This window comes from Neofelis nebulosa, chromosome 1, assembly GCF_028018385.1.
Source record: "Neofelis nebulosa isolate mNeoNeb1 chromosome 1, mNeoNeb1.pri, whole genome shotgun sequence".
NCBI classification, from domain to species: Eukaryota; Metazoa; Chordata; class Mammalia; order Carnivora; family Felidae; genus Neofelis; species Neofelis nebulosa.
This window is the reverse complement of record NC_080782.1, coordinates 179952020-179965526: the sequence shown is the minus strand read 5'-3', so window position 1 is coordinate 179965526 and position 13507 is coordinate 179952020. Positions and strand designations below refer to the sequence as shown.

The 13507-nt window shown below is 37.0% G+C and overlaps 1 protein-coding gene across 1 annotated transcript in view; it reads left to right on the top strand.

Moving 5' to 3' along the window:
• The window catches only part of GPC5 (glypican 5), a 678338-nt gene that overhangs the window by 327117 nt on the left and 337714 nt on the right, over nucleotides 1-13507 (top strand). Inside the window, exon 5 of the mRNA XM_058682009.1 lies at nucleotides 8218-8343. Coding sequence (XP_058537992.1) covers nucleotides 8218-8343 — 126 coding nt within the window. The remainder of the gene's footprint in view (nucleotides 1-8217; nucleotides 8344-13507) is intronic.

The following is a 13507-nucleotide window of genomic DNA, read 5'->3' as shown; positions in this document are numbered from 1 at the left end:
ATGAAGCAATAACTATGCTGGTCCATGTTTCTCCCTCGCCTTTAGTAAGCTTAGGGCAAACAAGGCTGCAAGCTATGAATGATCAATTGTGCTGCGGCCCTTTCCGTCTTTTCTGTGCTAGCACAGTGGACAGAGCCGCTCATTAGCCAGGAAGCAGAATTTGCCCCGCTCACTGCGTTCTGCATCAGACCTTTCACACTGGTAGAAATATACAGATAAATCCTGCTTAAACAAATTGCCTTCTAAGTGCAGATTTTGGCTGAAATAAGTGTTGTATCTGTGTCTTCTATTCCAACAATCGACTAATTGTGTTCTATTAACAGCATGAGAATTTCTGTAAAATTTTTGAAACAGGTGGAAATATTCTTCTGTATAAAGGTTCATTCAAGTCTGATTTATCAGATATTCAGTATCAGCCCAACATTGCTAAGCAATGGCATTTTAATTAATTAATTATTTAATTAATGAAACCAAGATAGTGAGGCCTGCTATAATCAAATTCCTGAGTAAGTAAGTTAGTCATTTTCACTTGTTTTTCTTTCTTCTCTGATTTTCACTTTCCTTAGTTTCCAAATGAAAGAATAGGTCTAAATCACAAGTGCTCAACTCCAGCCATACATTTGGATCCTATAGGAACATTTCGGAAACACTCATGTGCCCAGGTCCAACTCCAGACCAACACATCTGAGTGAGGGAGAAATGTAGGTGTGCAGTTGACACATTTTCTTGACGATGACAGTGTACAATTAGGACAAAGAGCCATGGGAACAGATGATCTATGGCTCTTTCTGGTTTTGTAACACGGTATATCTGTGAGGTGATAATTATGATAGCTATCTTACAGAGCTATATGACTAAATATTATTGTGTCCCTACATATTAATTTCAGCAGCACATATATATATACAATCTGTCTTGAGCCTGTGTAGTCTGGCACAGTTTGCAGTCTTCCTCTGTAGATTTCTTCCATTTTCTTTTTTTTTTTTCTAAGTTTATTTTTTATTTTGAGAGGGAGAGAGAATACAAGTGGGGGAGGAACAGAGAGAGAGAGGGAGAGAGAGAATCCCAAGCAGGCTCTGCCCTGTCAGTGCAGAGCCCGATGCGGGGCTTGAACTCATGAACCATGAGATCATGACCTGAGCCAGAATCAAGAGTTGGACGTGTAACTGACTGAGCCACTCAGGCGCCCCAGATTTCTTCCATTTTCTAATGCAACACACGAGGAAGGCCTCTCTGATATTTCTCCACAGTCTGGGAATGGGCCCCCTAACTTAGTTTCCAGGTCAACTGTATCCTTTAAAGACTTTCAATTATTGTTATCATTTTAAAAATGTATTTTTTTTAGAAATTTCTAATTCTGAAAGCTCTTAAAAACTGCATCTGGGACCAAACCAGCAAGAATTTGCTGAGGGCCTGTTAGATACCAAACTGTGATCCAAAATGTAGGGATGTGAAGAAGACATTACTCTTGCCTTTATCAAATGTCTCCTCTAATCAGGGAGGCAGATGTGCAAACAAAGGGGTTATAATATCAGATAGCCAGGCCTGAAAAACAGATGCCTGGTGCTGTGCAAGAAACAAGGATGAACAAATAAAACTGCACAGGCTGGTCAGGCAAGGAGGTGGAGGGGAGATGAGTTTTAAGCTGAATCTTGAAGGACAGGCAGAAGGTTGGGAGAATGATGGAGGAGAAGGTGATCCAGGGTAGAGGAAACTGCATGTGCTAACCTGGAATCTTATCCCGTAAATATTGAAATATCTTATGCCTTGTGAGTATATGTGTGCGGTGTTGGCTGGTATGTGTGAGTGGAGGGAAGGGGGGGCTGTCATGGGAAGTTAAGGGGTGGAGAGTGGGTAGATTATGTGCCATGGGAAGACATTTTATCTGAATAGTTAGGGTTTTAATATTTATTTATTTTTGACAGAATGAGAGAGCGCAAGCAGGGGAGAGGCAGAGAGAGAGGGAGACACAGAATTGGAAGCAGGCTCCAGGCTCTGAGCTGTCAGCACAGAGCTCGACATGGGGCTCAAACCCAGGAGATGTGAGATCATGACCTCAACTGAAAGTGGAAGCTTAAATGACTGAGCCACCCAGGTGCCAATGAATCCTTAGGGTTTTAAAGCAGTAAAGTGTTGGACTGATTTCTAAAGCCAATTCTGGTTACAACATGGGACATGCATCGAAAGGAAGACGGGAGAGCAAAGCTAGATGGGGATATCATTTGTTAAATGGTCACAGGCCCAAATGAGAAATTATTAATTTGTGTATGGCCTTGACATACAGGCTTTGACTAAATATTCTGACAAGCAATGTTTTCCTATTTTTAAAAAAATATTTAAATATTTAAAAAATATTTTCTGTTACTCTTAAGACTAAGTAAGATGTCTGAAGACTAAGGCAAGCAACCGACATATATAACATAACCCCTCAATGATAATTAGCTGGAACTTTTACCATCTCCCTGCATTTATTATGCTCCTGGTTCTAACTGGAAATACTCTCATAACTGTAGAAAAATAATTGTGTGGATATAGTCACCCTTCCAGCAAGTTAATTTTGAATCATCCAAAGAACAGAATATTTTATTTATTGAGACATTTCATATAAAACTTGAAAAGGAGGCATGATGGTGTAGAGTAGGCCAAGCATTGACCTGGGAACTGAAATATGGATTCTTGTAATAGGACCAACATTAATTGGCTCTGTGGCAGTAGATAAATCTTTTTGTTTTCTTTTTTTTTAACCTCATTATAGCTACTGGTGCTTTATCGCCTGCACTTCCCAATTCAATTTTTTCTGTATCCGATGTAGCACCCCCTCTCGCCCCCCACCGGCCCTTCTTGCAATCACTTTTTTGCCACACCACTCTTACTCTCTGTGACCTAAGAATCTCCAAACACAGAATATAAAGTTCTGAAGTAGGATCTCTCCTCACATTTCTATCCTTATAAACGAAAACTCATCTCAGCATTCAGTCTTTCTTCCGTTATTTCAGTCTCAGAGATTTGCTCCAAAGCGAATCACTCAATTTTTGATAATTTTTACTCTCTCTTCTTTTTAGAATGTGAGATCTATCAATTTTTAATTTTCTTTTTCTATTTTTTATGCGTTAAGAAAGACTGAATTATGATATGGTAGCAAACAACCCCAACCTATCATTGGTTTAGGACAAAAAAAAGTGCTTTTTTTCACAACCTATGCACATCTTATTTTTTTTTATGCTTATTTTTGAGAGAGGGAGGGAGAGAGAGAGAAAGAGAAAGAGATGGAGGGAGCAGGGCAGTGGCAGAGAGAGAAAGAGAGAAAGAATCTCAAGCATGCTCCACACTGTCAGTGCAGAGCCTGATATGGGACTCAAACTCACAAACTGTGAGATCATAACCTGAGCTGAAATCAAAAGTCAGAGTCTTAACCCACTGAGCCATGCAGGTGACCCCACAACCTATGAATATCTTAGACCAGCAGAGACACTGCTCAAGTTTACCGGCTTTATGCCTCAGAATGACGAAGCAGTCTCTCTGTGAAACATTGCCAGTCTTTGGGAAGAGGGAAACAGAAGCTGGCCAAACCACATTGGTTCTTAAAGCTTAAGCTTAGAAGGAACATACATCACTTCTGCCTACATTTACTAGAACCCAGAGCTAGTCACATACTAAAGTCACATACTAAAGCTTCAGAGTGACTTTAAGCCTGGAATGTTGAGAATTGGGATATTTGGGAACAAGCTAATGACTACAAACCCTTGTTATCTCCTTCCCTTTCATACACAAATATTTTCAACTCTCCTGCATATTCAAACAGACAAACATATGCTCAACCAAAACTCTCTTCATGTTCGTCTTTGGGACTTTTAGTTTCTCACTCTCTCTTTAATACTCCTCATACTGCAAATCTGAAGTCCATTACTCTGTTTCAGATGCTTTAATTACTGTATTAGCTTGCTAGGGCTGCCATAACAAAATGCCACAGACCAGGTGGCTCAAACAACGGACATCAGTTCTGGAAGCTAGAAGTCCAAGGGCAAGACATTGGCAGGTTTAGGTTCTCCTGAGGGTTTTCTCTCTTGCAGATGGCCACCTTCTCCCTGTGTCCTCACATGGCCTCTCCTCTGCTCATATGCGCCCCTAGCATCTCTTCTTGTTATTAGGACACTGGTCATATTGGATTAGAACCTATGTGTATGACCCATTTGAGCCTTTTTGCCTTTTAAAGGCCTTGTCTCAACGTATGAATTTTTGAGTGACCACATAGAGAGGACATTTTCATTATTTTAAGTAACCTCTCATAATAGCATTTGACCCTGTGGAGAATCTCTCTAGGTTCAAATTTGCTTATTCTTTAATGTTCAAAGCTCTTATCATTGACGCTTTTCTTCCTTTGCTCTTTCTACTTCTGAGTCCATTTGACTTTTTCTTACTATGTGCTATTCACCTGAGAGATTTCATCCACATTCATGACTTTGGTCACCACCTCTGTAGATAATGACTCTCATGTCACATGTCCAATCCCCTGGTTCCAAGGTTACATATCCAACAGCAAACATCCATGGTACTCATGGCTCTTGTACCAGTAGCCTTAGCATCATCTGAGTGCTTCTTTGAAATGTAGAATCTTGGGCTGCACCTCAGAACTACTTAACTGAACCTGCATTTTGGCAAGATCCCCAGATGATGTTACACATAGTAAGTCTGAAAGTAGCATTCTACTTGATTTCTCTTTCCATATGTTCCAAAGAAATTGCAAACCGAACATGTTGGGAATAGAATTATTAATTAATTAGTTTTAACCTGTTCATTAATTTAATTACTCATTGTTGACCTTACTATATGCCTTCACAATTGTTTTAAGATCTATACTGGTAAACAAAACAAACCAAAAAAAAAATCCTTGCCTGCCTGAATCTTTTATTCTGGAGTGGGAGACAGATGAGAAACAATAAAGCATAGTAAATAAGTACATGACATGCTAGAATAGAAAGTGATATGCACCATAGAGAGATAAAAATATTGAGCAGGAAAATAGCAATCTTAAGTATAGTGTGGGACATTGAAAAGAGTTGTATCACTCTTCCTTTACTTCTTATTGCAGTGAATAACACTGAGATAATAATCATCCACTCAGTCACTTGGGGGGAGGTGTTGAAAAAGACAATTAGGAATTATAACTTTTACATTAACTGTCAATTCTAGATTCCTAATGTCTTTCAACTCTATCACTTCCCATGATGCTCACTGACAGATGTTTTTTCCACACCCTCATATTTTCTCCCCCTGAGTCTTCGTTATAGCCCCCTGAGTGACCTCACTGACTTTCTACCTATTTCCATGATCCTGTCATGATGCCATCACTTGCTTGCTGGAAAACTTTTAATGGCTCCCTCTGCCTTCTGAACAAGATGGAAACACTTTTTGATGATAAATAAGGCTGATTACAAACTGGCCTCTTCCTACCTTTTTACATAATTCCCATAAGCCCGTTTCCCACGAGCTAAACTGCATATGAGTGTCAGTATTCTCTTTCCTCTTTACCTTTCTTATTGTTTTTGTTGTTGTTGTTGTTGTTTCCTTTTTTTTCCTGTTTTTCCTTTTTTTTTTTTTGCATGAAACACTGAGATGAAAGTATTATCTTCTTTGTACATTTTTCCCGATTCCTTCTCTGTCTTCACATGTGCACTATAAACATTGTGTTATTATTGTGCATTTTCACCAGAAAGTGCATTCTTAGCAGGTAGGGACTGTCTTGTTTAGCTATGGTGCCAACACAGAGCTTGGTACTCAATAGTGTTCAGTAGTTTGTGACAAATAACTGATAGCTGCTGGTTTATAGAATGAGTGGAAATCTATGATATGTTGCTTTCAGAGGGAACACATGCAAAGGCATGAAGGTGTGTTTGGGGAACAGCAGGTATCTCACTTTTGTGGAATCCTAAAGTATGGTTTGACTTGCTGCCGAAATAGAGGTGAGAGAGTGCCTATTGTGCCTTTCCAAGATGCTATAGAGAATAGAGAACCATTGATGGCTTTAAGCAAGTGAGTGACATAGTCTGGGGGTTATCAGATTTGAATTTGAAGAGGTAGCTCTTAGAGGATGAGACGTGATTGTTGAGGAGATTAGAGGTATGCCATTCTAGTGCAGTCATTCCAGAGAGATTATAGGGGCTTCAGCTAAGGCTGTGAGAGTAGCATTGGGAAAGAGGACTAGAAAAGAAAGATGAAAGCTTTTCCCAGGATGATCTATTGGTTGTGAAGGCACCATTCACTGAGATTAGGACTAGGTTTGGGGCTGATAAGAAATATCTATTCAGTTTTATACCGTCAGTTTGGAGATCTCAACATTCTAGCTGTTTTGACAGGCCTCTTCATTTCTAGAAGACTCTTTGATTCCAAACAGGTGGTTATTTATAGTGAACAGAATTCAGGACAGGAGTCACACACCTTTCTATTTATTAAACCCCATCACTCTAGGAAAGAATCAGTTGGCTTCATCAATTATGTTTTAGTAGCAACATGAGACTTGGTATTTGTTCATGCATTCCAGTTAATAGGAATATGGCCCTCATGGGGGAACTTATTTTCTAGGAGAGGAAACCAACTTAAAGCATCAGTAAGTATAAATAAGTGGTTACTGTGCTAGTTTGAAAATACAGCATACTTTTTTTTTTCTTTGGATTGAGCATAAGTTGGAAGTGAGTCAGATTTATGCATCCTACGGTCATTTTGTTATCACTTTCCTGATGAAGCTTTGCTAAAAATTTGGTTAAATACTCACCAAACACTTGCTGTGGAAACTTCTGATCTCTGTGATAATCAGAATGTTACATATTTGAAAATGACATTTATCCTACCTATGGATAAGTAGTTACTTAAAACTCCAGCCACTTCCACAAATAGTTCTTTGAAAACAAGGAAGAAAGAGAATTATAAAATTAATACAGTTGAGCATCAAGGGCGCTTGGGTGGCTCAGTCAGTTAACCGTCCAACTCTTGATTTCGCCTCAGGTTATCTCACAGTTCCTGAGTTCTCTAGCCCTGTGTTGTGCAGAGCCTGTTTGGGATTCTTCCTCTACTTCTCCCTTTGCCCGTCCCCAGCTCACACGTTCACTCTCTCGTGCACATACTGTCTCTCAAAATAAATACATAAGCATTAAAGAAATATAGCTGAGCATCAGTGCTGTCAAAATCAGATTTGATTTTTAAAAACCTGGTCATTTCAGCTGTAATTTAGAGCAACCCCTCCTCTTTGATCTCATTTTTAAAGAAATTATTTTACAAATATCAGTGGGGGGTGCAATTTCATAATCACTACGTTTTAATTATTCAACCTATAGATTTCTGTTTGCTTTTCTTCTGCCCCTGTCTTCTAGCCCAGGGGACATCTCCTCTTTATTAAACTAGTGGCTTTTCATTTCGTTGTCACCAAAGCAATGGTTTATGTAAAAAAGTTCAAAAAGGTAGTTTTTAGGACTTAGTTTTTGAAATGCTAAAACTGAGGTTCCTGGGACATCAAAGCTTTGATTTTAAAAGTTGGAAATTTTTAAGTTAAAAAGCAAGCTACTTTTTTGTTGAATTTTCCCTTCCCATAATTGATGGGGGAAAGAGATGTACTTCCTGTGAGAGAAAAAAAACTTAATGTATTAAATACTATATCTTCCAACAACTTTTATTTTCATGCTTTTGCAATATATTAAATATCTGTTTTTTCATCTTAGTAAAGATATATTATTTTATGTTTTTATACACCAAAGAGAAGACCCAGATAGGAAAATCACCCAAGTTTAATAAACTTTTAATTAATAAGCAATCAAGTAACTTGTTAAGAGCCTCTGACATTTCTATATGGGTAAGAAAGTAGTTAGTGTCACTGTGGTTCAGATGCCACAGCGAGTAAGAGCTTTTAGGGATACTATATAAAGTGGGACATGTGTGTGTGTGTGTGTGTGTGTGTGTGTACTCCTCACAACTCTTGGACTAGAGTTATATAACACTCATCCCCTGTGAAAACTTTGATTCAAAAGAGGAAATTTTAATACATCCTTTTTTAAAAAAGTATAGTATTTATCTTGATTGTTAGAAAAGTATTGCGAATATATAACAAATAAGCAGTGAAGATTTAAAAAAAGTTACATTCTAAATTTCACACACAACAAATTATGCCATTTATACTGGCATTTGTTATGGGTTTTTGGTTTTGATTGTTTTTGTTATTTTCCCATTCAGGGAATTTATCAACAGCCTTAGACTGTACAGGACGTTCTATGGAGGCCTGGCTGATGAGCTCTGCGTTAATGAATTAGCTGCTGCCGATGGACTACCATGCTGGGACGGGGAGCATATAGTAAAAAGGTATTTGATACGCAATGGTTGTGAAAGCATAATGGCCTCTTTCATCCTTGCTTTCTTTTCCCAGGTCTTGAATGGACTACTTCAGTTTTAACGTTGCCACAGAGGTTAGAGTATACGACAGTTTTATCTCTTTAGTTTGTTAGAAATAAATTTGATCCTTTTTGATGTTTTAGAAATGTGATAGCATTCTCTGGTGTTTGACCATTCTTTATTCCTTTCTGCTTTACTTGGGCTTACCAACAATTAAGTGTTATTTACCTTCTATCCAATATGTCTTGTTTGTCAAGTATCCTATTTTTTTTCATTTAATTTTATTAGTTTTACAAAGTGAAGAAATTCAGTAAAATGTGAATGCCTACACAAAGATTCATTGAAACATGAATTTAATGTATTAAATACTATACCTCAGCAACGTTAATATGTCCACCCTTCAAGTGTCTCATGTGTGTGTGTGTGTGTGTGTGTGTGTGTGTGTGTGTATGTAAGAATGGGGTACTTCCATATGTGTCTGTTGGAGGCACTGTTTATTTGTGTGTTGTCAGGGTGGGGGAAATTCAGGGGGAAAATTTTTTTTGCCTTTTTTTTCACATTGTCTAGAATTTCTTTGACATTTTCTTTTCCTTTGCTTCCTATAAATGACTGTACTCTGAAGTAATCTCCCAGGCTTAAAAAAGAAAAAGAAAAATCTCCCTTCGTAGTATATAACAGTAGTCAGTATAACTGGCTGGGAATTGGTCCTTTGATTTTCCAGCGCTGGTGATTGTTTTAGAAACTAGGCTTGGGTTGCATTTGGAATTGAATGTTTTAGTGTATTTTATTTTCAACAATCTGCAAAAAGAAAGATAGGGTGTTACGCTTTGTGATTTACAAATATGCCTACTCCACATGAAAATAGGTGGTTTAGTTACCACAAGAGTGATAAGTTCATTTAAAATATTATTAGCGGGGCACCTGGGTGGCTCAGCCAGTTAAGTATCTGACTTTGGCTCAGGTCATGATCTCACGATTTGTGAGTTTGAGCCCTGTCGGTCTCTGTACTGACCCTGCGGAGACTGCTTGGGATTCTGTCTCTCCCCCTCTTTCTCTGCCCCTCCCCAACTTGCACTGTTTTTCCCTCTCAAAATAAATAAATAACCTTAAAAATTTTTTTAATTTAAAATATTATTAGCAAATTAAGCTTAACCATAACACGTACATACTGTAATTAAATAAATTTAAATAATGGAAACTGTTTTCATATTTCTGTGTGATCATATTTATTATAACGCTTGTATTCCTTATACATTAAATGATTATTTTGTAGTTTATATCTGAATATCTCATAGAGATTCTTAGATTGCACAGAAAAAAATTTATTGAAGGGAGGAATGTAATTTAGTCAATTGTTTTTGGGGGTATAATTAAATTTGAATAAAGTATTTGACATGGATAGTGTTCTTTTTTTAATTATGTTCTTTGGATGTTAGAATGTATTTTTTAAAAAAAAATTTTTTTTTTCAACTTTTTTTATTTATTTTTGGGACAGAGAGAGACAGAGCATGAACAGGGAAGGGGCAGAGAGAGAGGGAGACACAGAATCGGAAACAGGCTCCAGGCTCCGAGCCATCAGCCCAGAGCCTGACGCGGGGCTCGAACTCACGGACCGCGAGATCGTGACCTGGCTGAAGTCGGACGCTTAACCGACTGCGCCACCCAGGTGCCCCAAGAATGTATTTTTTTTTAATTTTATATTTTATTTTTTAAAATTTACATCCAAATTAGCATATAGTGAAACAATGATTTCAGCAGTAGATGTCTTAATTCCCCTTACCCATTTAGCCCATTACCCCCTCCCACAACCCCTCTAGCAACCCTCAGTTTGTTCTCCATGTTTATGAGTCTCTTCTGTTTTGTCTCCCTCCCTGTTTTTATATGATTTTTATTTCCCTTCCCTTATGTTCATCTGTTTTGTCTCTTAAAGTCCTCATATGAGGAAGTCATATGATTTTTGTATTTCTCTGACTAATTTCACTTAGCATAATACCCTCCAGTTCCATCTACGTAGTTGCAAATGACAAGATTTCATTCTTTTTGACTGCCGAGTAATATTCCATTGTGTATATATATATATATATATATATATATGTGTGTGTGTGTGTGTGTATACATATATATATATATATATGTGTGTGTATACACATATATATATATACATATGTATATGTATGTATACATGTATGTATATGTATGTATGTATACATACATATATATATACACCACATCCTCTTTATCCATTCATCCATCGATGGACATTTGGGCTCTTTCCATACTTTGGCTATTGTTGATAGTGCTGCTATAAACATGGGGGGTGCATGTGTCCTTTTGAAACAGCACACCTGTATCCCTTGGATAAATGCCTAGTAGTGCAATTGCTGGGTCGTAGGGTAGTTCTATTTTTAGTTTTTTGAGGAACCTCCATAATGTTTTCTAGAGTGGCTGCACTAGCTTGCATTGCCACCAACAATGCAAAAGAGCTCCTCTTTCTCTGCATCCTCGCCAACATCTGTTTTTGCCTGAGTTGTAAATGTTAGCCATTCTGACAGGTGTAAGGTGGTATCTCATTGTGGTTTTGATTTGTATTTCCCTGATGATAAGTGACGTGGAACATTTTTTCTTGAGAATGTATTTTTTAAAATTTGTATTTCTTGCCTTTACTGAGAGCACTTACAGTATGTAGAACTTTGAGTTCTTACAGTCTTCATGCCAGTGAAAGTTCTGTCACTTAGGTCTAGTAATTAAATTATACTTTGACTTGTGCTATCTCTTTTTACCTTGTGCAAACTGGAAGGGAGGTTTTTTGTGTGTATTAACACTTTTTCTACAAAGAGTAATGAGAATCCCATGGGGATTAATGAAAGATTTAGTATATTATGTAAGTGCATATAATATATTACATTACATTATATCATCTCATTCCAGAGCCACAAGAACCTTAGTTTCAGTTTGTTCCACTCTTCTCCACTATTTGGGCTGGGATTTGTATAATAAGAAATACTGTTGGGGAAATCAGTGATTTTGGAAAAACTTTTTAGAGGGATAGTATTTTCAACTCAAAGAATGTATTTTCTTCTATGTCGTATATTTCTTAAGACTTCATTCATGGCTTACGAATTTTTAAAAAAGCTCATATTTGGCAAGAATTCTCTATAGAAAGTGTCCGCATTTCTGATAAAGGAAGTGATTCTCATTACTCTCATTTGTTTCCAGCTCATTCTCCCCTTCCCTGCATCACCCAGCCTCTTGTCTGTCAGCTACTTCCAAGTGCACTGTTCCGCTTCACTCTCCTGAGAACAGCTTGCACTTTGCTTTAATCTTTTCTCAAACACCCCTTCTACCTCATGACCGTAACTGCCATTTTCCTCTCCTTGAGAATATTTCCTCTGGTCCATCCCAATCTCATAGGTCCCCAATCTACTTCCACTCCTCTTGGCTCCCTGGCATCAGGCAAGCCTCCCACAGTGGCTCTCTACCACCATCTCCAGGCTGCTTCCAAATATTCTTAAGCCCTGATTATTTTCTAGCAGACAAGGTTTTATAAGCATTATCTCATTTAATTCTCCTAAAACTTTACTCCATAGTGCTCCAAAATAAGCTGACTGGGTGGCATCTCTTTTCTGTTTGGTTTTGAGAAAACTCTCATGCGTACTTGAATTTTTTTTTTTTAAATATATCATTTAAATTGTATTTTTATTTGTGGCTCAGCCAATTCTTGATATAAATATTCAACAGGATTATTTTGTCTTCAATACAAAGTCAATGCTAAAATCTAGTATCTTTGTATCTAGTTGACTAATTATGATATCTTCACCATGGAATACTATGTGTTAGTCAAGAAATATGCATATTTATATCTGCTAATGTGGAACGATTTCAAAAAATTATTAAATTAAGGTAGTTAAAACTAGGATATTACATATTTTAGCAGCAGATATGAATAAATAAAAAATAGCAATATTGGTTCTGCATTGAATATTTCTGGACAGTTACATGAAATACACTTAAAAAGTACTCGGGAGCTTTTCTTTTTTATTTGCCTTGTATTTATTTATGTTTAATGAGAAAAGAGGTTATAGTGATGTTAGAATTATAGGCTGTTATTGTTTTCTCTTTTTATAATTATTTTTTAAAGTGAAAGTGCTATTTTTACATTCAATTTCTAACTAATTTGGCTTTTCGTAGTAATTTTGTGATACAGTTTTGTCAAAGCATTAATGGATATAGCTAAATACTGAACTAGTGAATTTATCTAAAAAGTCTTCAGTATAAAGTTAAATCCTGATGAATGTTGCAATCTTGAATTATTAGGTACTTTCTCCTTAAGACAAAAGGAAGTATAATAGTGATCACCGTGTGAAAACACTAAGATCCTCAAATAAAATACTCATTTTGGAGATGTGCACTTGATGGAGATAAATAATGCCGTTGAATTTTGAAGAAATGAATTATCAAGTAAATGTATACCGCATTTAGGGATGATAGCGGTTTTTCCTTTTTTATGGTGGATTATAAAATTTATCAGATTCATTCTAGAGAAATTATGCCAAACACATCAATAGGATAAATTGGTGGCCAAGACTGAGTCTATCATTCATTATAAGAGCAAAGTGACTATTTTGGCAAGACTTCTTCTCCTGAAGGCATTTTTTAGGAGATGATTGATAAGATTATTTATGTGCACAGATGTGCTGTCTCAAAAAATAGGAGAGCCATACTGATTGTTTCAATATTATGACAGTCCTATAAAATGGAGCAAAATCAGGTTTGCACTCATCAAAAGAAGTGGAATCCTTTGTGACTGTAGATGGCAATATCGCAACTATCTGTAGGATACGAGGAGTGTTTAATTTGTGAAGCAAAATCTATTTTAATTCAAATGATTTTAAGGACTGCATGGACACCATACACTACACTGCAATAGTGAGGTCAACAGCTCACAGAATTTCTGGTTTAAGATGAAAATATGTTGCTGAATTCCATTCAGTCTTTTTCTCTTGAAATCCCTCTTATCTCCCCCTCCTGTCTCTTTATCATGAAACAAAATTGTTCTCTGAAAGGCGTGTCAGTCCTTCTGTTCTCAGAGCTCTGTTCTCAGTTCTGTGTGATTACAAATTGATTGTTTGATGGT